The sequence below is a fragment of the Lissotriton helveticus genome, chromosome 10, assembly GCF_964261635.1.
Source record: "Lissotriton helveticus chromosome 10, aLisHel1.1, whole genome shotgun sequence".
NCBI lineage: Eukaryota > Metazoa > Chordata > Amphibia > Caudata > Salamandridae > Lissotriton > Lissotriton helveticus.
Window position 1 is genome coordinate 173603485 of NC_136071.1, and position 23712 is coordinate 173627196.

The window sequence follows — 23712 nt, forward strand, 5'->3', positions numbered from 1 at the left end:
GCTCACTCATCCCGGCTTGCTTCATTTATGCAGGGGGCTTTCCGCGAGGACTGCCGATGAGCCCACAGCTTAGACCAGAAGTGTCTACTTAGACCAGAAGTGCCTACTCGGGCGCCAAGTCCGAAAAGCATCTTTGAAGAGTGTATGCACCTCAATTGGGAATGAGGCGAGGAAAAATAAAAAAGTCTTAACTCAGATCAGTGTCGGGAGTCCCTGCCCCACTGGCCTGGCCCCAAGCCCGGCTGCCACTTTCCCAGACAGGAAATTCCAAAAGCGGCTGGCCACAAACACAGCAATTCCAGAAATATCAACGGAGCGCCGTGGGATTTCACCAGAGTCTGACCCTTTAAAGCAACATAAGGACCCTAAAATAATAAACCACAAGGACGCCCCGTGCGTCAATCCCAGCCTTGGACTGTGCTATTGCAACCTAAATGGAACTCCCTTTATCGGCCTGGGAAGTAGGAGGGGCCGCGTAGGCGCCTTTGGACACCAGATTCAACACATTTCTGCTACACATGCATGGACCCAACGAGAAAGGTTGCCGCCTAGCTCACACACTCAGGTCAAGGTAATATCCAAATCCAGCATGTGTAAAGTAAGGGGAGTAAAGCAAATGGCAAATATTTTACGCAGTTTTAAAACAATGGGCAGAATTTGAGGTCGGGGGTCTGGCAAACATCCATCCGGAAACCTGCCTCCTGCAGACGTATGTATAAACGGCCAGACCCTAATCCATGGAGGGTTCCAGCGCGCGCTGCGGGGTCGCCCCTGCGAACTACCCTCCAAACATCTGAAGTTGCAACGGTTAAACAAACACCGGGAGAACAGTCGCCTTATGGAAAATGCTCTGATCGAAGCCTAGGTGAAATTGTGCGTGAAGGCATCACCAACTGCCCCGAGGAGGAGGTGGGAGGGAAGGGGGGGGTCCTTGGATGGGAGAAGTTGTGCGCAGTACCGAAACCAGTGCAAGCCCCCGCCGGGGCCACGGGCTGTGAACTTGGTTCCGGAGCAGCTAAGTCAGGAACCTCGAGGATTGCTTTCGAGGAGCTATAGGCCGGCCTTTGCTAAAATAGCGCCCTGGGCGTGGGCGGAGAGAACTTTGGCGCCCTAGCTAATAGTCGTGAATTAAAGGCGACAGCAGGGGGTCCCTTTTGTGTTCAATGGTCAGTGCCTGGATGAGCAGGGAGTGGCCCCTGAACACAAACATCCCCAGCACACCCAAATCGCCGATAGCTGCCACACGCAGATGATTCTTTTGTTGAAGTGCATCAGCAGGGGTCGGAGGGTGAACGGAGGACACGAAAGGGGGTGAAAGTTGTTAAAAACCATCGCCCGCCGCATGAGAATGGAGGACTAAAACCACTTTACACTGGCAAATCAGAGGGAAGCAGAACAGGCAGAGACATGGACCAGGCCCAATCAACATAGTCAGCTATAGGCTGACTCTGCTCTTGTGCATGTTTTGGGGCTCACCGCGCGCCAACCACTGGTTCGTTCATGTTAGCTAGCGCCTCATCGGCCTATTCATGGCACTTGGATTGGGCCAGCTGAAACGAAGAGGCCCCTGCCGACCACCGAGAGCGGGTGCATACTCTGGAAACGGCACGAGGTGTGGTCTGTCCCCGGTATAAAGAAGAGAGCTCGGATTCTGCCTGGGTGACCACCCGCCGAGAGCTGCGTAGGAGTTTAAGGTCAGGGCACGCGCCAATTACGCAAGCAGTGTAAAATCACGAGGGTCTGATATTTTCATATACACTTTATGGGACAACTATGTCGGACGCCTCCGTGTGTGGTTTGTTAGATTTTAACCCCAAATAAGGCCCCCTTCCCTAAGCAGAATCAATGCGAACTGCTACACTCCCGAGCAATGCGGTAGTAATTTCAAGCCCAGCATACTAAACCCCCTACTTGGAGGTAACTGGTTCGAAGTTCCAACTCAGCCTTTCATCCTCGGCAAGTCGATAACAGGCTTCTATTAATCACTGAATATAACACGTGTCATTCAGTGACTGTTAGAGTGGCACGCAGGAGAGGTCCCGAGTGTCTGTTTGCTCCTCAGGGGCCGCTGGGCAGTGGGCCATACCGGAAATCAAAGGGGTACTGTGGTGTTTGTAGCGCCTGGAGTCTCCCCCCCCCCCCCCCCCCCGAGGATCATGCAAAATACCCCGTTTCCACTAACAATGACACCAGGCTGGATGGGGTCATTGGGTCGAACTGAAGCGAGGGGCCGTGCTGTTTCAAGCACTTTAAGAGTAGCCTGGGTGACCAAGAGAAGGCAAGTCCCAGCAGCACCGCCCTTGGGCAGCCTGCCGTGACCCTGGGCGGATATCTTTTTCTGGCTGTGTCCCCCCTCTGCAGAATTTGATAGCCCTAAGAAACAGATCTGAGCCATGTAAGCAAGTAACTGCCTCCCTAAGCTTCTCCATTCGGATTCACCCGGGTTCACACTCCTGGAAACGAGTGGCAGAGCACCGAATCCACGCAGGGCCTCGTGGAAACGTTCTGAACCCAGGGCAAACTGTACGCACAGGCCCTGCAAGCAGGCTGTCGTTTCCAACCTGTCATTAGCTTGGCAGGGTAAAGCCTACAGGCACGTACACACTCCAAAGTACTGTTTTCATACACTGCATCACACAGCTCTTCTGGCGTGTCTAAGGGCTTTTGTTATTACCTAATGAAATGGTACCGAGTTTTGTCTTCTCTGGAATACCGGGTCACTGTGAGGAAACAGGGCGTGCTGTCAAGGCGTTGACTTGTACACCCAAGATTCTCAGAAATGACTTAATGCTGTTGTGAAAGGGTGCGTGAACCGGGCGTGACGGGTCTTGGTGCACAAGGAGCCGGAGGCAGTGTGCCGACACCATGTGTGCAGGAATCGTGCTAATCCGTTTTTGGCAGCCAGCCATTTTCTCCAGTGCCTTGGTGAACAATCAGATAAGGGAGGCGAATAGGGAAGTATCCAGCGACATTCTAGACAGGGCGCCCAGAAGCCTAAAGCGCTGCAGTGTTGTACACGTGGTAGAATGGCAATCCATAACGCGTGGTGGGCACAATGAAATAAAAAAGCCCTGCTCCATAATTAAAAGACGCTAATTGTGCTGAATTTAGTGGTTGTGCATTTTACCTCACTGCTCCACAGTGTAAGCAGAGAACGAATGTTACACATAACACCCAAAATAACCACAGCCAAACTCAAAGAAAGATGAAACATTCCACCGCTGACACTGAACCCACCAGGCCTGAATATCCCACATCAGCTACAATTCGCCATTAGTGTGGCTCTGCAGCACAGCCTATTCCCACCTCCAGAGCTGGTTTCCTACCACCGGCACTCAACCCACCATGCTATCTTAATGTCCAGGCAGATAGGAAGAGGACTGAGGGCCGATCGGAGTTCTGCCCTGGGTCGCCCCGCCCCACACAGCACAGACACTGCCCTGGCTGGTGTGCGCGGCGGCAGCTGCCCTGGAAAGCCCCGCTGGCTGCAGTCCACACAGGACTCCTCCTGGCACCGTGCCCGCTCACAACAAAGCAAACACATGCACGGCTCTGCCCTTCCAGGCAGCAGATGGAGACCGGTAACACTGTGGCGAAAAAGGCCGCGTTGTCAGTTTGAAAATTAACCCTGCGCGCTGGGTCCTAAGGTGCGAGAAATAAAAGGGTCGGGGGTCTTCGAAGTCTGCGAAATTTACGCAGGCGGCGCTGCGTCACGAGCTCCCCGAGTAAGGCACGTGCACGTGTTTCCAGAGAGTGGAAAGCAAGCCTTAAATACAATCATGTACATAAACCACTGTTGGAGATATTTTTGTATTGTAGTTAAATGCCTGGCATTGCTACCGTAGAGCAATGGAGAGTGCGCCTCGAACAGTTTAAAACATGTACTTTAGGGCCTGAATAATTTTCGCACCAGCCCAAACGTGATATAGAGTTCGAGCAGCAAGGAGAACTTCCAGAATGTGAAAAAAAATATATCAAAATTGTTAGACGGAGCAATGCACAGACGGAGCACACGGATTCATCTTTGCACACATGCGCCCTCGGAGGCAGAGGAGACGGGCTCCATGTATGCATCCATTTGTATTGATCACTGGGAAAGGGATGCACAACACCAATGCAATAAATAGCGCAGCTTCTCTGCTCGAGCATGGACCCACCCGCACCGCCTGGGGCTGGTGGAGAAGGGGTCGCGTCATGCACGGTGGTACGGAGTGAGGGCCGGGACCAGTGTTCACAAACCAGGAATATAACTGCCCCTCGCCTCGGTTGCTGCTGGAGGCGCTGGGGTCACCCAGTACGTACCAAAGGCTCAGACCCCAGCTCGCGTCACCAATCACAGAGTGGGCAGCCCAATTACAACCGTACAGACCCTCTGAGGACAGGCAAGCACTCCTCTTTCACCCCAGTTCAAGGCTTCAGTTTTTAAACCATTTTCTCTACCGAAAATAGTTAAGTTTCCTGTTCGCGTCATTTGGTACATTACAACACCTCATGTACCCCGTGGAAGTGTGGGCACCCCACGCCAGCATCCCACCCCAGGCGTAGCTCGTGGTTACCAGGCACGCAGGGGGCTGATGTGAGGGGTCAGAAGGGGCACAAGTGATGCCCAGGAGGCCATAAAACAATGGAAGCAAATGTGAGAAGTGTCAGCAGCAGAGCAGTCAAAGGACCGGGCGCCGCCCGCTCACATGCGGCAAACCACCCACTGACACCGGCTTGCATGCCGGACTCCCACCTGCACACGTTTGTGGCAAGAGAAGGTACAAAGGAACACCGAAGGAGCCACCGAGGACAACTCAATAGCAGCGAACATCGGACAAGGAGCACAGAGAACACGAACGAGTCCCAGTCGGAGCACATACACCAGGCTCCTTCAGGGGCAGATTAAGGAGCCCTGGAAAGAGCCTACATCAAGCCCCAGGAGGGGTAATAGCGGGTTCATACCGGTGGATCTAGCAGCTATGGTTTATGCAATGGAAACAGACAGCATGTTACTCCGTGTATCTGGAGCGATGGTTTATGATACCGAAACACACTAACTGTGGATCTGCAGCTATGGTTTATGATACCGAAACGGTTATATGTTATTACAACGAACTCCGTTGTAACGCATGCCTTTACCACGCATGCGTTACAACGGAATACTATTTTCACGCATAACCTTCTCCACGGTTTTTCCGTGGTGACGTGTTATGTAATTAAAAAAAACGGCCGTTTCCTTCCTCTACGATGCCGATTCCCTGCACTTCTCTAATTAAGGTTAGTGGGTTTTTTTTAGGGGGGGGAACCCCCCTCACCCCCCATTTTTTAATTGTACCCTTTACCACACATGCCTTTACTACGTACCTCGTAGTAAACGTATGCGTGGTAAAGGTTTTCGTTGTAACCACGCATGCGTTGTAATGCATGCGTGGTTAAGCTTTTCGTTGAAACGGCCGCGTTGTAGTGGCCGTTTCCCCGGGTTATATGTTATTACAACGAACTCCGTTGTAACGCATGCCTTTACCACGCATGCGTTACAACGGAATACTATTTTCACGCATAACCTTCTCCACGGTTTTTCCGTGGTGACGTGTTATGTAATTAAAAAAAACGGCCGTTTCCTTCCTCTACGATGCCGATTCCCTGCACTTCTCTAATTAAGGTTAGTGGTTTTTTTTTAGGGGGAGGAACCCCCCTCACCCCCCATTTTTTAATTGTACCCTTTACCACACATGCCTTTACTACGTACCTCGTAGTAAACGTATGCGTGGTAAAGGTTTTCGTTGTAACCACGCATGGTTTATGCTATGGAAACAGACAGCATAATACTCTGTCGATCGGCAGCTATGCTTTAAGATATCGAAACAGCATGCAACTTGGATCTGCAGCTATGGTTTATGATATCGAAACAGACATGTAACTGGATGTACAGGTATGGTTTACAATATCGAAACAGATTGTTAGTTACTCTGTGGAGATGCAGCTATGGTTTATGATATGGAAACAGACGGCATATTACTCTGTGGATCAACAGCTATGGTAACAGGCAGTATGTTAATTTCAGTGAATCTTTAGACATGGTTTATGCTGCGCCCCCAACAACAGACAGCTTGTTACTCTGCGGATCTGCAGATATGGTTTATGCCGAGCATTTGTGTTCATGTGCAGTAGTTGTAAACTGGGACATCCGGAGCAGGTCCAGAGGAGTTCACCCGGGCAGTGAGAAGGGCTCCCGCGTGTTCGTTAGTAGTGTAATAACACAGCAATTACGTGTAATTTGAGCAATTGTGCCGTAATAAAAGAGTGGAGGTATGTTTATTGGCACACTTATTACAAGCACCATGATTTGTGTGGTGAGCTTGATTATCAAAAGCTAGGTGTGCTCAGAGCAGAGTAACCAAAGATTACCCAAATCCAAAGAGATTACAAGCGAACCGTATATATCCAAAACAGGGTACAGCCCAGGACCACTGCACCAAACACCTGCACCAAACACCTTGGAAACTAAAGTAAAAAGGCAGACCTACAACTAATGTGCTAGGGGGACCACTACAAAACCACACACCCAACACTCCCAATCTGAAGCCACATCGGCATGGCTCCACAGGGGCAGACTCAGCGCAGTAAGGAAGACTGTCCTGTACAGCCCCACTGAAGACTGAGGCCGGACCAACATGTGAACTGAACAGCATGCACATCACTAGGGGAGAACTGCGCCTGGTACTGCGACAGCTCAGCTGGCTAAAGCACCTGGCACAGAGCCTCACCTACACATCGCAGGCTCGAATCATGGAGCCATGATCCCCATTCCAGCGAGTGCCCCTCTAGTCAGTCATATGCTATAAATAGACATTAAAAGCCTTTATCGCTGCCTGCGTCAAGCCTCACTTTTCACACTAGTGCATCTCCCCAACACCGCAACTTATACCCTTGCACACTCCGTACATGGGATGGGTCTTGGAACCCGAGGCTATCGGAGCATTGAGCACTATACTGCATCGTCACGTGGACTGGCGGATGGGCTCCCTCAAACCTGACAAGACGTGGAGTTCGTGCTCGGTCTGACGCTAAGGAACGGAGCTCCTCTAAGTCAGGGGTGCAGGGCTGAGGGCCTGGTTAACTAACCCGAGGGGAAACAACATCAGGGACTAGAGAGGGGCGTAGAAGTGAAGGGGTACAAGGATGCGCCCTCTATGCCCTGCAATGCAGCTCCGTACACTTCAAACACCGTTTCGGCGTCAGTGCCACGACGGGTATCCTCACCAGGCTCAGAGGGCAAGGAGGGAGGCACAAGCCTTGGAGGCACCCTCCTCAGGGCCGGAGGGAGGCACAAGCCTTGGAGGTATCCTCGCAAGGGCAGGAGGGAAGCACAAGCCTTGGAGGTACCCTCGCCAGGCTCGGAGGGCAGGAGGGAGGCACAAGCCTTGGAGGTACCCTCGTCAGGCTCGGAGGGCAGGAGGGAGGCACAAGCCTTGGAGGTACCCTCGCCAGGCTCGGAGGGCAGGAGGGAGGCACAAGCCTTGGAGGTACCCTCGCCAGGCTCGGAGGGCAGGAGGGAAGCACAAGCCTTGGAGGTACCCTCGCCAGGCTCGGAGGGCAGGAGGGCGGCACAAGCCTTGGAGGTAACCACGCCAGGCTCGGAGGGCAGGAGGGAGGCACAAGCCTTGGAGGTAACCACGCCATGCTCGGGCACCGCCCGTTGCCCTCAGCTGGAAGCACAGGCCTTGGAGGTACCCTCACCATGCTCGGAGGGCAGGAGAGAAGCACACGCCTTGGAGGTATCCTGGCCATGCTCGGAGGGCAGGAGGGAGGCACAAGCCCTGGAGGTATCCTCGCCAGGCCCGGAGGGCAGGAGGAAGGCACAAGCATTGGAGGTACCCTCACCATGCTCGGGCGTCTCCCGCTGCCCTCAGCTGGAAGCACAGGCCTTGGGGGTTCCCTCGCCAGGCTCGTGTAGCTTGTGGAAGAGAGGGTACCTGCCCTGGCATAAGAGCTAAAAAAAACTGCAGAGCACCCTGGCACGAGACTAGGGCGAAACAATACACAGTCCGGCGCTGAGCTCTGCCCCACCCACAGCCCTGGCAGGAGTGAACTTCGCACTGTCGAGGGTCCCCCTCCCCCTCCCACAGGCCCAGAGCCCGCCCAGTTCACACCGGGAGCGGACGGATACCCGGCGAACAGGCTGCCAAAGAACTAACAACATGTGTTTGCCCAGCCGCCGTCTTTATTGCTTTTGTATTTTACACTTTGTTCCGACACCTGGAAAACTGGCAGGGCTGGCGCCTGGAAAACCAATGAACCTCGTTCAAGGCCGCGGTCAGAGCCCAAGTCACGGTGCCTTCTGTGTCCTCGTTCACACCCAGGAGAGCGTCCCCATCATGGCTGGCTGTGTGAGCCCCTGCACGCACATCGCTACGAGGCCCTGGCAGTGGCACTAGCAGCAAAAACAGCGATTCCACAAGAAGGTTCATCAAGAAAATATGAGATCTGCCCTTCCTCCGGCAAAATCAGTGTGACTGACATCTGTAAAACACCCCTCCCGAGCAGGAAGGCAGAGGGGGTGGTGGGGCGACTAAAACACAATCTCAGAAGTGACGGCTCAAATAGGTGGAATGGAAAATAAACAGACCCGACCTTCTGCGGTCCCAGAACGGTCTGCTTGCACTCACCGGCCGGGGGGCTGTACCTTAAGGGGAGGTGAGGTGGGGCTGTTGCCCTGTTCGATGTTGCTCATTCGTATTCCAGCACAGTGTCCTACCCCCAGGCAGAGGGAACCAGAGTACAGTGTCTTTCCCCCCCCCCCCCTCCCGACAACGTCTGGGGAACAGGGGGCTCCAACAAGGGTGGTAGCATAACTGTACTGAATTGTGGGAGTTTTTAGAACTTTGGGTATGGCACACCTAACTGCAAACAGCTGTGGGGCGCTTTATGGCGAACATTTTATAGTAACTAGAGCATTGACACAGGAGGTGTAAAGATCAGACACTTCTCTGAGGTCCTTAGGGGAATTGAAAGGGGCGATAATCAAAGGGAGGGTACTAGCTAGCGCCTACACGTGTGTTTTCTCATTGGCAATTCAAAGCACCTGTCAGTCAAATAATTTGATCAGAATCTCACATCTGGTGAAATGAGAGCGCCATCAGCAGCAGCCAGCTCTCACCTTCCTAAGGCCAGCAGTACTACACAGTTCCTTCAATCGCATAAGTGGGAGCGAAGCAGCAGGTGCAAAAATTCCACGTTACACTAAATTTGAACATAAAAAAAAAAACACACCCACAAGAACATACGGGTGGCATAAAAAAACAAGAAGATTTTTTATTTTATTTATTATAGAGTTTTGTATAGCGCGAACAAGACCCGTGGGTATCAGAGCGCTTAACATCGAGGTAGGTTACATATTAACAGTGCAATATCAGATTCTAAAAACAAACAGATGTAAGGTAAAAGGCGCAGTGGCTATAAGGGGTGCCTAAATAAACCTTTTACAAACATATGTGCCGTTAGTAATAAAAGGTGGGAGAGGCCTAGTTCATAACTTGGTCCATATCAGTAGATAAGGTGGGCTTTGCGAGACCCCGATTGCATGAGGACAAGGGGTTGAGATTGCTTAGTACCTTGGACTCGTTGAGTTCTATTGCATAGGAATGGCTTAAACCATCTCCGCACATTACATCACAAATACATCGAGGTAGGTTACACATTGACAGTCATATATCCATTCTAACAACCAACAGATAAAGGTAGAAGAGGTTGTGGCTATAACGGATGCCTAAATAAATAAGTATACATCAGATACATGTGCAAAGATACAAGGGTGGCAGAGGGTTACACCCGATGACGCCATGTCCACTCCCAGGCACTGCCTTCACAACCAAAGTTATAGCCCCCCCCCCATTTCAAAGGTTGTCAGCTACCACTACAACTCCCAGAATAGACTACAATGAAAATTCCGAATTCACTCTTGGTATTCCAGGTCCCACAGACCTGGGCTCTGCCCAAAATCCCCGCACCCTGATGGGGCTCCCGTGTTTATAGAGGCGCTATACTCCCAGTTGCTACCCCAGCTGTGAACCGCCCAGATAAGATAAACATTCATTACTTCAGGTCTACAGCCCTGCGGCCTCAGAGCACAGCACAAAGTACAACCATACCAAGGGCACGACAAGGAAGCGCTACGAAGCAGTTTATGGCCCTAAATAGCGCTACAAAATAGGCGATAAATCGAAGCCTTCTGGTTTCCTCCTAAAAGATACAAAAAGGTTGTTATGGCCCAATGTTTATGACGCGCGCTGTCCGCTTACGGTCGCTATGAAGCAATAATATACAATTAAATTCAAACAGACAGAGACATTCAAGTTAAAACGACATTCGCCATTTCCGACAGGAAAGATTGGGCGACAGTCGTGCAGACTCTTAAATACAATTTTTAAAAAAACATTGCCCCTCCCCCAAGGAATGTATAAGAAAACTTGTTTTTTTCTGTTTGCTTCCGTTCACTAAATGCTGGCACTAGTCTGACCTTTTAGCACACATTGGTTGCAGATGAACTGCCCTTTGCACTGAGCCCTCGCCGTCGGCCGCGTCTTACTGGGCCTATTCTGCAGGGGGCAGTATGTGGCCGGCTACATGCCCTACACTCCTGGGGCGCCCCCACCCCAATGCAGCCCAGGGCTCGGCGGGGATACAAGGCTGAGATCGCTTCAACAAAGCTGCATTAAAAATCAAGCCGTGGTGGCATTCGCACTCGGTGAAACCTTAATATTCAATTCGCCCAGCCAGTACTAAGCCCCATAACATAAAATAAACGTCCTGATCCCCCGAAATGTACATTTGTAATCGGTAAACCACTGCGATGCCCAGTGTGCCCTGCCTTATAAGCGTTACACCATTCAACTTCTTTAAACCGCTGTCCCCCCTCCATATGGGCCCAACCCCCAATGAATCCGGTCTCTTGATGTGCACCACCACATAACAGCTCTAGTGTACTATCAAACTCGCGGTTCAACCGCCGGGCTAAAGAAAAAGTATACAACTGCAGGTTACACCGCTTTGTGCTACGAGAAACCCCCGGTCCATGTATGCAACATATCAACATGTCGGTTAAATCGCTCTGGCCTCATGACATGCTTCAATCATTTGGTTAAAACAATAAGCCAGTTTACATCGACAGTCGTTCAGAGTGCACCCCCCCCCCCCCCCTCCTTGCTCCAGCCGTGCCCCGTGAAAGTAAGGAGAAAAGCAGTAACAAGTCACTGATACTCTAAGAAAAGAAACTTGGCGAGTCAGGCCCAACATTTTAATGTCCCGCTGACTCTCCGGCCTTGGGCACTATGTGGAAAAGTCCCTGTTAAACCGCACAGTCAGCCCCCCACATGCAACCTATCAAATCCGAGAATAACCCGCCCAGGCCCCGAGCCCAGTGCATCTGACTCCGGATCAGACGACACAGAGCTCTCAGCCCGACATACCCAAGCCCCGTTGGAAGGCGGGGTCCTTATCGCAGTACATTAAAATGAGAATTTAAACCGTTCAGGTCCAAACAGTTCGAAAAAAGACCGTTGCAAAAAAAGTTGCTACTTCCAAGCTGGACCTCACCTTCAAAAAAAAAAAAACAAAAAAAAAAAAAACAATCACTCAAACATTTAAAAACACAAACCTCCCACGCAAACCACAGAAACCTAGAGTCGCTTAAAACGCGCTGTCCTACATACTGTACTAGCGCCAAGAAGCGAGGGCCCACGTTATTAGGGGTTAGATACGGCGGAGTTGGACCTTAAAGTTGTCTAACAGAAAACGAAAATAGACGAAGATGATTCTACCACCGGCAAAAGCATGCATTCCTATTTTCCTATAATTCGAGTAAAATAACATATTGCTCGCACAATCGTGCGCGCCCCAAACAAGACAGCACTTACCGGGGTGTCCGTGCAGGTTGAGCCCGGGCGAGAGGTACTTGCTGGGGGCCATCTGTGTCGGCAGCCCCCCGGACATGTGGGCGGAGGTGGGGGCCATCCTGCCGGCCGTGGGGCCGGCCCCCACTTGATGTCTGTCCATGGCCAGGAGCGGAGGGGGGGCGTGCACAGAGCGGGGGGGCCCAAAGTCTCGGCCATCCATCATCCCGTGCCCGGCCCTCTTCGATCAAACGAGGCTTAAAAACACAGCCTTAAAATGCCCCATGGCGCGCGGCTTCCTGCGGGCCCAGCCCGGGCGTGCTCTATGGTTCTGGGGCTGCAAACGAAAATTAACAAAATGCGCATTGGTAATACATACAGTTTTGGAAACCTGAATTTACAATAAAAGACAAGACTGCCCCTATATAATGTTTGCATCAGCAGTAAAAAGCACAAAGTGCAGAAATTCTTAACGCAATACTGTTAGCATACAAGACTAAATACATCACAAATATTTCTATGTAACTTCAGAAACAGCTCTTAAGGATCGAAAAGGTTACGTTCAAGCGCTTTACCACACTCTCCCATTAACCTTCAATAAACGCATTCATTCAACGTTCCATATAGCGCCAAAGAAGACTAATCACACTGGGGTAGTCGTTCGAAAGGCCACGATTTAAGCGAATCTTAACTTAGGCATCAAACATCGATTTCTTGCAACAGAATCAGAATGGTGCATGTATTTAATGCTATTTTATGTGCCTCGTGCCCCTTTGCATAATCTCACACGGAGTCTTGAGGCGAGGTATCACAGCTCTGAACTATCCCTATGTCACCAATCCTTGAATAGGGGCTCAAAAAATGAGAAAGCGCCCTGAGGCTCTAATAAAAATAAATCACTTTTACCGTGTATGGACGCTTAACCTAAATATAAAACGTCGTTTTTTTTTTTATATAAACGCAAGAGCCCATGGCCCGGCATTTCTATGGTTTAATCGCAACAATGGGGGGGGGGGGGGGGGGGTACGAAAACAGTGGGGCTTCGCATTTTACCACGCTTTCACGCAGACCACACCCACTTTTAGGAAAATTATTATAATCCCTCATCGACCCACACGATGTGTTTTTTTTCTTCTTTGAAAAGTAAATGAGAGGTTGAAACAGGATATAGGTGTTTATCGGTAACATGAGACCCCCCCCCTTCTGAAGTCTCTCTTCCCAGCACCCCCACCACAACATTAGTTCACGCATATTTGTCACGCCGGGGTCACAAAAGGGAGGGAGAGCAGGGGCGAGACACATGATTGAAAGCAGAGGCCGGCTTGAGTACCCTCCCTGCCGGCTCTTTCCTGGCTCAGCCGAGGCAGGGAAGAGGCCGAATTCCTGATTTTAATTGAAAGCAGGCCAGGGAGGGAGGGCCCTCTCTGACCCCCCTGTCACCCCCCTCCAGTTCCAGGCAGCAGCAAGAGTTTCAGGGAGGCTGGAAAATTATACATTGTCTTTCCATGGGAAGTAGAAAAGTGAGCTCTTTCAGAACGATGAAAGGCGGAGTTTGGGAAATACAGGGTGCACCATGGCATTTCACGTGGTAATCGCTCGGTCTCAGGGAAGACACCCCCCCCCCAATAATTTGTTTGTTTGGCAGAGTTTTATATAGCGCGAACTAGAACCGAATCAGTTATTTTAGGAGATTAAGTGATTTGCCCAGTATCACAGGGGTTTTTTGGCGTCGTTACCGAGACTCGAACCCAGATCCCCAGGTCCGAGGTCGAGCGCCTTAGCCGTTAGGCCAACCCCTCTCCCCCACTTTCAGATAAACAACCGGCGGTTGTGTCACGCCGGATGACTGGGAGCATCGTGTGATCCGCACAAGAAAAAAAGACAGCATCTGTCCCCTTCTGGAGTGGGCAGGGGATGCTTTTCTCAAGAAGGGTGAGCGCACAGCAAAATAAAAACCCGGCGTCGCCTCCAAGCACTTTAGTGTTATTTTAAAGGGATGGGGTCTTCGAAAAGGGTCGTATCTCTTATTTATAAAGCTGCGGGGATGGTCGTCGCTTTTAAACGCTTAGATGAACCGGGGCCAGTGCGCCGCGCCCCCCCCAAATGCTGCTTGCGGGCAGCCTCGTAACAGCTCCCAGAGGACACAACACCTTCACCTTCGAACAGCTTTGGGAAATCACCGACAGCCCCAACCCCTCCCAAGACGAAGGACGCTTTCAGTGAACTATTACGTTTGATGTCAGCACAGAATGGGGTTTATTTTTAAAGTTCCGCGGGCGGGCGGACTTGGGGCCTTTGACCCTTTGCACCGCCGCCTGTATATGGGAAGGCTGAGAGGGGGCCGAAGCAGCACCACCACCGCCCCTCCCTCGGGATAGAGGTCATAGGTCACAGGACAAACTGAGTAATGAGGATAGCTGGGAAATACGAGCTGCCCCCACTCCAGGCAGCTTGTGCCCCATCACACCACTGAACGGGCACCAGCTACCACCCCCACTCACGAAACGAACGGAGCCGGCTGCTGCATGTGTGGTGGGTTTTCTGTCCAATTAATTGGGAGGTGGGGGTGTTCAACCAAAGACGTTTGCTTGAGGGCACTCACTGCACGCAGAAAACACCCCCCAGGCCTGGGGGCGCTGTGCTTGGACAAGGGGCTGAGGAGCTGCGCCTGACACCCGTGTTAGAGGGGAGAGCGCACACAAGTAGGTCTTCTCTCCGCAGTGGACGAGAGAGGTGGCCACTAGCGGGGGGCTTCAGAGTATATTCTGCCGAGTAAAGATGCATTTTTCGTTCTCGTTTTATTTCTTGTGGGGGTGGAGGGGGTATACAAGGGGAAGGCGCAGTCGCTGTTTTCACAAATTAAGCAACCCCCGCCCCTTACAGAGGTCTTCTCGGGGTGGGGGCAGACATTTGCCCGAACACGTACACTGGATCTAAGGCTGGTATCTACAGCTAAAAAGCTGCAGATTAGAGGGTGGCGTGGGGGTAGGCAAGCTGAGTATTCTTACCTCCACCCCCCCCCACCCCACCCCCCCCAAGCAAGGAGCGGAGACTGCGGATGAATGAAATGTATATGGGGGGGGTAGTTTTATTGAGCATACTATGGAGTGCATTGAAATGGAAAGGGGGGGCGTGGGTGACGGGTTCGGGCCGGAGGCAGGGTGCTCTCCGGAAGCATACCTCTCCGTGTACTGAGCTGCATATTCCACGAGCTTCCCTTCGCCAGGGGTTCCATGACTTGACATAAAATGCACGGCCGAGTACAATCGATGGGGTGTTCGCACCTCAAGGAGAGCGGCTCTTGGGCCCCCGACCAGGGGGAAGGGGCAGGACATTTCCCGGGCCCCCGTTGCCACGGTCCCTGCTCAAAACGCTGTATGTCGCAAGTTTGGGGGTGTCGCGGGGTCTAGCTGCAGAACAAACGTATGGCAAAGTACTTCAAATGCCCCCTATTTCTCCCAGCTCCCGCTTTAGAAAGGAAAGCCTGCAATGCGTTCAAGAGGCCGGGAGTGCTCCTCTATGTATTGAATGCGCGAAAAGTGATAAAAAAATAAAAATAAACCGCACTTGAAAGGCGATCGCAAGAGACATAATAGAACGGGCCAATAGCGGGGCGCTGGGTGCTTAGAATTTAAATATAGATGGGGTGGGCTTATTTAAGCATAGTTTCTTTAAGAGGAAAAAAATATTCTGTCCCAACCCTGGTGAGAGTATCCTGGGGAGGGCAACAGTGGGGCGAGGGCATCTAAAATAGAAACAACTCCCACAGCCCTGTCTTTATAATATTCTGCCCGGCGGTGGAGGGGCAGAAACGGCCCATTGCCTGCATTAGGATCAGCTTGTGCCCTCCCTGCCTTTACCATTTGAAATCATTTCATGGTTTGTTGTTAAAGGGGGAAAGTAATGCAACTCATGATTGACTTATCCTGTGGGGTGGGGGGCTTCTAAAACAATTGCACTTTTAAACGCCCTCCCCCTCCCCCCCATGCCAGCGCACAAAAGAAGGGGTGGGGGACATTTCGGATAAGAAAGGACGTTAGTGCTATCCGCTATCTCGGGGTGGATGGTATGCACCAGCTCAAACAAGCACTGAACACTGCCTGAGAGTTAAAAATGTCCCTCCACCTAGGATTCTGTATATATCTCTGTGGGGGGTGGGGTCATGAGAACTGCATCTAAAGTCAAAACTAGAGGGGTACAGGGCTGCTCTTCACCCATGTCCTCGGAAGACCACTAATGATGGGGGTAAGTAATGAGGAACTTAACAGAAAATAAAGAAAACGCAAATTGTAAAACTCCGGCATATGACCAAGCTTGGAGATCGGGATAGGAGCACCCCAGGAAGCAGAACCCCTGGTTACGCTCGGAAAAGATTGGCCGTGTTTTTATGGTGAGGAGTGAGTGGGAAGAAGCACAAATGTTAATAAAAGAGCAAAATGGGGAGTGTCAAAACAGACTATATAAAGCATTGCTACAAATTAAGCACAGAGCGGATGTTCTTACCTACAGCACTAAGTATCCAAAATGTGTGTGTATATATATATATATATATATATATATATATATACACATATAGATACACGATTCGCCATGTATAACTACCTATATCCTCCCAAACTGAAGGCACGGCATCACAATTGCTTTTTTTGCGGGGGGGGGGGGGTGTCTATCAGGGCAATCTAGTTTGATTCCTACGAGGAGATGTGCGTTTTCCAATGAGTGTGTATTGGAGATGGGGTAGAGGGTAACCATCCATCCACGCCCCCCACCACCAAACACCCCTTAAGCATAACAAGGCGCCGGAATAGCACTGCAGATCTGACTCAGTGCAAGGGACGCAGTTCATGGGCTAAAAAGGGGTGTTGTAAACACTTGTTTGGGGTTGGTGATAAAATGTAACCAACATGGGAGGCTAAAGAATAGCATAGAAGAAGAGATTAACTGGGGGGAGTCATACGATTTATATAGTCCACAGAAAAGTGGGGGGTGGACCTGTAACTATACAAAGGTACTGTTGTCTCGCCAGTGCGAGGCGATGGGCCAGTTCTGGCATGTTGTAAGGCTTCAGGGTTCAAAGGCTCCCCGAGACACAGCACAGGAGCTACATTTTTAAAAATGTCTGGACGCCAACGGAAAGGGCAAATGAATCAAATTTCAAACTGCAGGAAAGGGAATATGGGCGCAGCTCGCCTTGGGGGTGGGGGCGCTGAGGAAAACAAGAGAACGGCTGTAACTCTCCGTTGATGGCAGGAGACGAGGACGTTCTTTGGAAAGGGGGGGGGGGGGCACAAAGATACCACAGAACGGTTTGAAACATGTCGGTTCTCGCAGTTGGAAGTACCCGAATGGCTCACAGGCTTTCAAGCATGAAATGGAGTTCCCACCATGGTGAAAGCCGAAGGGTACCCAGATCTCTCACTCAAAAAAATCAAATACCTAGTTTAAACATTCTATTTCCTGCATAATGGACTGCAAGAGGGTCGTTCCAGTTCAGAACTACCGTTTATGCCAAGGAGTCCAGGGTGCCATGCTGTATATTACGAGCTTGCACAGCGTTTGCTACCACGGTTAGGTCTCGCAGTGCTTTCCCTCTATCAAGCGTAGAATTCTAGGAAAACATGAGACAACAACAAACATGTTATTACCCACTCAAGGGTGTTCTGATAGAGTACGTGGGGTGGGGGTGCGCAATCCATTTCCCCCAAAAAAGCGATAAATGCTACTTTTGCAAGAATCCGATTGTTGTGGAATGACTAGAAGTCTTACAAACTCCATGAGATGTGGCGATGTAAAGGGGGTTTTACGGTTCGGGTTCCAGGACCTCAAGAGAAACTGTCGACCCAAAAAGGGAGGGTTATTTCGTGCCCGATTCTTTTATTTTTGGGCTGAGTGCTTCAAGTCCTTGATGTGGAAACACTTGCTTGAATTGGGGGACACGTTCGGTAGGGGTGCGATTCTTTAACATGCTTTTTCGTGGCGCAATGTCTGCCTAGAGAGGGGGGCGTGTAGGAACAAACTGTAAAGTCAGATTGTGCCGGGAAGAGGGCGACCACATTATATCTGTTAACTACAATCCACTACTTAAGCAGCGGTAGAGGGAAAGGTAGTTTTATTTAGGGGGCGGGGTCCAGGAGTTATTTTTACTGTTATATTTTTGATTGGGTTACGGAACCCCGATCAGAGGCACATTTGGTGTGCAGTTCAAAGGTGAACTTTCCTCAGACTTCCATAACTCGAAAGCACTGCTGGACTAGAGGTGGTGTGTTTTGTACGGGGGTAGTCTTTGAAAACCAAGAAAAAGATACCCCCAGTAGCAAAGATGAGCCCCTACCTTTTAGCGTAAGAGGCGAGACCAGGTACTCCTTACGAAGCGCTCTCCCTCGGCATCCTTTAGCCAGTGGCGGTTGCCTTCCCTTGTCCTGAACACATCCAGGTTGCCCCGGCCCGCCTTCCCCTCCCGGGCGGTGCACCGCACGCGTCCCCCAGCAAGAGTCCTGGGCTTGCAAAGTCCGTCTCCTCGAGGTGTGCAGGGAGCAGACCTCTGCCTGTGCTCGCCACTGAGCTCCGGCTCCCCTCGGTCACACAGTCCCACTCAAGCTGCCTCCGAGCGCCGCGCACCTCCATATACAGCCCCGGTGGAAAGAAAGCACCCCGCGCGAACCCCTTCCAACTTCCTCAGCAAACTCTCCAGCAATGAAACCAGCATTGTTCGCCCGAGGCCGCCCCCTGGCGGCCCAGCCAATCCCTGCGCCATAGTAAACAGCTCATTGGTCGAGCGCGCTGTCGGTCACGTCCCGTGTAAACACCTTGGCTCGCCGCCATTCCTATAAAACCAATTATGGAGCCCGGGCGGCAGCGGTGTCAAGGCCCCCCGGCTGGGGCTGAATGATCCAAACCGGTGGTGAGAATTTTTTTAGGCTGTTTCAAGTCTGCCCACTGGCTTAGAAAGTGAGAGATGGCTGGAGGTGCAATCCAGTTCTTTCTTTTCTCACATTTATTTTTCCACGATAGTACAAAAACATGTTGTGGAAGTTTTTTTTAATTTCTTTCTAGGACTCTTCGTGAGAATGAGATTGGCAAAATGCAGACGGTAGTTTATTTTTTTTATTTTTTTTGTGTGTCAATAACACTTGGGGCTTTGTTTCCGGGCCAGGCGGCCAGCCTTGCGATGGCCTTCGAGTTGCATTTCAATACAACAATGTGATATACGATTTAGGGAGCTCGGCCTTTTTCCCATGCGCGTTAAACAAGGTTTTTTGGGGGACCTCTGGTGTCCATTCAAAGAGGGAGTTGGGGGAGGGGCATTGGGTGTTATTATGTCCAGGGCTGCCCCCTTCACTGAATCTTGTAAGCCCATTATTTCGGATTTTAAAGGGGGCTGTGCAAATGATCTTGCAGTCCCGTCTCGTGCAGGGGATGATGAAAAGCCCATTGTTGTGCAAGACTTTTCAAGAGCCCCATATGCGGTCCTTGGGTGAACCACCAAAAGGCAAAATTGAGCACTAAATTTTTGTCCGTGCTCCATAGCATGTGTTTTTCAGCATTTCTAAGTATTTTTAACAAACGCCATCCGTACAGCTAGCACTAAATCTTTATTAGACAAATCAACACCACAGGTCCTATTTCAAATATATTTCAAAAGCTATTTACGCATAAAATGTTCAAAGTGTCCATGTATTCTAGCCGTTCCTAGTCTCAGATTATGGCCGCACCCAATGCCCCGCCCAACCTAAGGTACTGCCCACTGCATTGGGCAATAATATTATTTGGGTAATATTTAGTCGAAATTCTGATCTCTGCAGTGTAGGGATATACGGGTGAAGTAAATATTGCAACATTTGACTGTAATCGAGGTCTCAATTTTTGTTTTTACATTATGCACTTGTGTTCAAATGCTATCTATTATGACCATCTATAGTGGGAAAGATTTGTACACTGTTTTTTTCAGGGCAGAAGGCCACCTACCCGTAAACTGACTAAATGACCCACAGTTTGCCAAGGACCGAGCTTTGTAGTCCCACTCTTTCTTTCTCTAAATGTTTTTTATCGTGGTTTCTGCCTATATATGTCATAAAGCATTACATTGAATTGAATGATTCGGTTGATGTCGTTTTGAATCTTGTTTCCACAGTTTTAACCTTGAGAAAGCCTGTTGCTGTCCATAAACTCAAGATATAGTGGACTTGGTGGAACTTGGGCGCTGGCAGCGACGACCACCAGACCTGTTTTTCAAGGTCATCATTTTTTGGGATGACCTCTTACTGACAAATCTTAGGGGCAGGCAACTGTTCCAATGTATGGCAGTATGTTAACAATCCTTTACATATATAATTATACATTACTTATAGTATTGTAAATGAACAGCTACGAATAAAGTGATTTATTTATTGTGCAATTTTATATAGCACAACCGTGGCCCAAATGTGCAGCAGATAACTCTCGAAAGGAGTAATTTCCACTTCCAATAAGCAGGTTAAATATGGACAGTTTCATACCACATTAACAAAAAAGCAAGTTTACCAGACTGTGTGTAAAACTCAAACCATACAATCATGTTCAAGTTGGAGTACCTTTTCCAGTTGTTTTAACACCAGTTTATTTGACTTATTCCTATGTGCAATAGGCATGCATTACGCTACCCACTATGACAACCCTATATCACTGTTTCATGCTAGCATTATGTACTTGCACTAGAATAGACAGTGTTCTAGCCTCCAGTAGGAAGCTCTTGGTTGAACATTGCCACTGTTATATCAGTCACATCAGTGAGGTGTGCTGCAAACGGTGGGCCTTGTTTTGTTTCCTATTGAGGGATTCCAAGGGAGATCAAATAGCAAGAGCGAAATTCAAGTTATTAATTGTCATATGGAACTCTAAGGTAGAAGACTATGTTATTGAAAACTATTATTTAATGTTGTGCATCCCACATTTCATCTTCCCAAGCTTAGAATTAGCTGCACCGTGGTAAAGGAGTCGTAGGAAAGACATGAAAAACGTGTTTTGAAGTACCTCAACTCACCTCACCCTTCCTCACTACCCTCTGATGAATCTGCCGTACACCACCCAAAGAAACATATTATATGGTGCCCCCGACCACACCCTATGCTACCATCTGTATCTTGCCTTTCCTACCCAAGGCTGCACTCCCTAATTACAATCTGGGACAGCATGTATTCCATATGATAAAGCTCCCTAAATTTCCGTGCCCCACCACCTTAGTGAGCATATAAACACATTTCATCCATGAGAACAGACATGCCTGTAGTTTTGAACTCATTGCTTGCAAGACTCTGACAAGGCACCCAAAAATACCTGTTCCCAAAAATTAGTACAATTCAGCAAATGATCCGGTCCTTCAATATTTTCATGTATTGCTCACCCCTACTCGATTTTAAAGGGAGACCACAAAATATGATGACCTCAAGACGCCTAGGCATGCTTCAAGGGTTAGCATGCTGTTGCCACGCTGGCAGTGTCTCTTAGATCGCTGCTTTCCTGTCAAGATGCCAAACCCACTGCTGACCGTGATGGTGCAAGAGTGCTACCAGTAATCCTTCACCTGTGGCAGATGTGCTGTGATTCAGGTGGATCACTGACCCTCAGACGACCATCTTAAGATGTAAATGCGATCTATAACTTGGTTTCACAATAATGGCGCTTGCGGAAAGCCAGGCACAGCAGTAGTACATATGATCTGAATGATCCCTTGTAGGTATGGTCTTTGTTGATAACATGTTGACTATTGTCTTCATTGCTGCCAAGAAGCACCATGTCCTGTGCAACAGTGGCAGTACGTGCTGGCTTTTCAGCAAAACGCAATGATGGGACTTGTGGTGTCACCTTCCCTATGACAAGCATGGGCCTTCAAGAATCTAAATGCAAAGTGTTGTTGGCTTAGAAACCAGGATTGGCTGAATATGTTAAACATAGACGAGCACCATTTGGTGTTTTCTTCAGCTAACTGGGTTTGCATGGAGATTTATGGTCGGAAATATCTTTGGGGGGTGGGGAGGAGGGTAGTCCCAAACACAGAGACTCATGTGTGACACTGGACGATGAGGGCTCAGTAACGGGTACTCATGTAATGCGCCCCAACACCCTTGGGTCGAGGTACGCAGCATAAAAATAGCAAAAATATATATATAGATGCTGGCAATTGTTCTTCATTCAGGTCTCTTTCACAGGTTACTTGCAGTAATTTCAATCCCTGGCTGTTACTAATTGCTGTTGGGCTACATGCTTGTACAATTGTCGGTTGTTGACAACATTAGGGGCCTGCCGCTTAGTCATGAATAACAGAATCACCATATTCTGTCCTCTGGAAGTGTTTTATCAGGTAGGGAGGAAAAAAAATATTCCTCCATTGTATTGCTGCTCAAATAAAAAGAGAGCCTTTGAAGACGGTTTCAAGTTACCCTTAGCCAAGCCCTGTGGAATCTGTTTCAAGACTGCCCCTTCCTTCTGCAAAGCAGAAAGATCGAGAGAGAGAGAGAGAAGGGGAGGGAGGGACATAGGGAGCTGAAATACTAATAAGAAGGGGGAGGAGGACGATGCCTGTGTGTGCAACAGCCAAGGAGATCTCATCTGAATATCACCCCAACCCAAATGAAAGGATGGCAACTTCAGGACGACTCATCAAGGGCGGATTGATCTGAAATTAGCCAAAGGATCAACAGGAAGAAAGGGGGAAAGGAGGTGGAGAGGGGAGGGGTGGATGTTGAGCAAATGCATGCAACTCCGAGGCTTATGGCTGCCTGAACAGAATGCTGAATTGTTATTGAAGCACAATGAAAGGCTGCCACCGCTAGATGCGATTACTTTGTGTCCATCCATTTATTTAAAAGTAACGCATCCTCTTCGACTCCTGTTTTTTTCTTCAAATTGTCATCCTGTCTTGCAGCACCCCGTGTCCAACCGAGATCTGCGGCACACAAAGAAACCTGTTGGATTTTCAAGCTCCGGAACCACCTATCTCCTGCTAAAATGTTGACTCTAAAGGAAAAAAAAATGGGAGCGGCTTAATCTATTTTTAAGATGACTAGCATGTTCAATGTTTAATGGGATTTTTTTCACACCGGACGCTGAACGAAGCTGTAATTGTGATGGTGGGGTACGTATACAATAAATCATTTAGTTGCTAATAAAAATTCTGCCTGCTCGTCTTTAGTTTGCCAATGGCGCCCGCGTTTTTTGTAAAGGGGTTTTCGTAAGCGGTAGCAGCACGGATTTTATTACAGCTGCAGTCCTCTCCACGGATCAGTTGTGTTTCACCTTCGGTATGCCATACGCCTCCCTTTCTTCATTAAACCTCTAATTATTTCTAATTTCCTTCTGGGTTAAAACAGCTGCAGTCTAATGGGTCGCCGGTTTGCAGTTTTATATATACAGCTTTATTTTGTGAAACATTTTGATTTACCTTTATTTTGAAGAAGGTGGCCGCCTCGGTGTTTAGAAGCTGCCTCCGGTCCCGGTGGGGAATTACAGGCAAAAAAAAAAATCAAGACCTGCAACGTTTCCGTTTTTACAAAAAATATTATTCTGCTGTTATCGGGGGTTCCGTTTCTTTCGTAACCATTGGCTCTCTTACGCTCTCTGATTTAAAATGAAAACCAGTTTTTCTCGTGCAGAGTTGAGCCCTCGGTACACGTCCCAGCCCCGGGTTCCTTCAACGCCTTTGTATTGATTCCCTGCAGCCTGGCGCAGCAACAACACCACACGGCGGCCATCTTGTGAGGAGACTGGGTCGAGCGCCCGGGGGAGAAGGAATGCCGTTGTTTTAGTGCCTTGTCCAGCAAAATGCGACCTTATCGGCGTAATACCGGTATATCACATCGAGGGG

General features: G+C 49.6%; 1 protein-coding gene across 4 annotated transcripts in view; it reads right to left on the minus strand.

Annotated features, from left to right (window-relative positions):
• Positions 1-23426, minus strand: part of TNRC18 (trinucleotide repeat containing 18) — a 204223-nt gene extending 180797 nt beyond the window's left edge. For 2 of the 4 annotated variants that reach the window (XM_078665022.1, XM_078665021.1), the window contains exons 1-2: positions 18205-18568; positions 11898-12210 (exon numbers count right to left, since the gene is read on the minus strand). In XM_078665022.1, coding sequence (XP_078521148.1) covers positions 11898-12099 — 202 coding nt within the window. In that variant the 5' untranslated portion in view covers positions 12100-12210; positions 18205-18568. Of the gene's footprint in view, positions 1-11897; positions 12211-18204; positions 18581-23289 lie in introns of those variants that run through there. The other 2 variants (XM_078665019.1, XM_078665020.1) reach the window with 2 other exon arrangements.
• Positions 23427-23712: the final 286 nt, after the last annotated feature.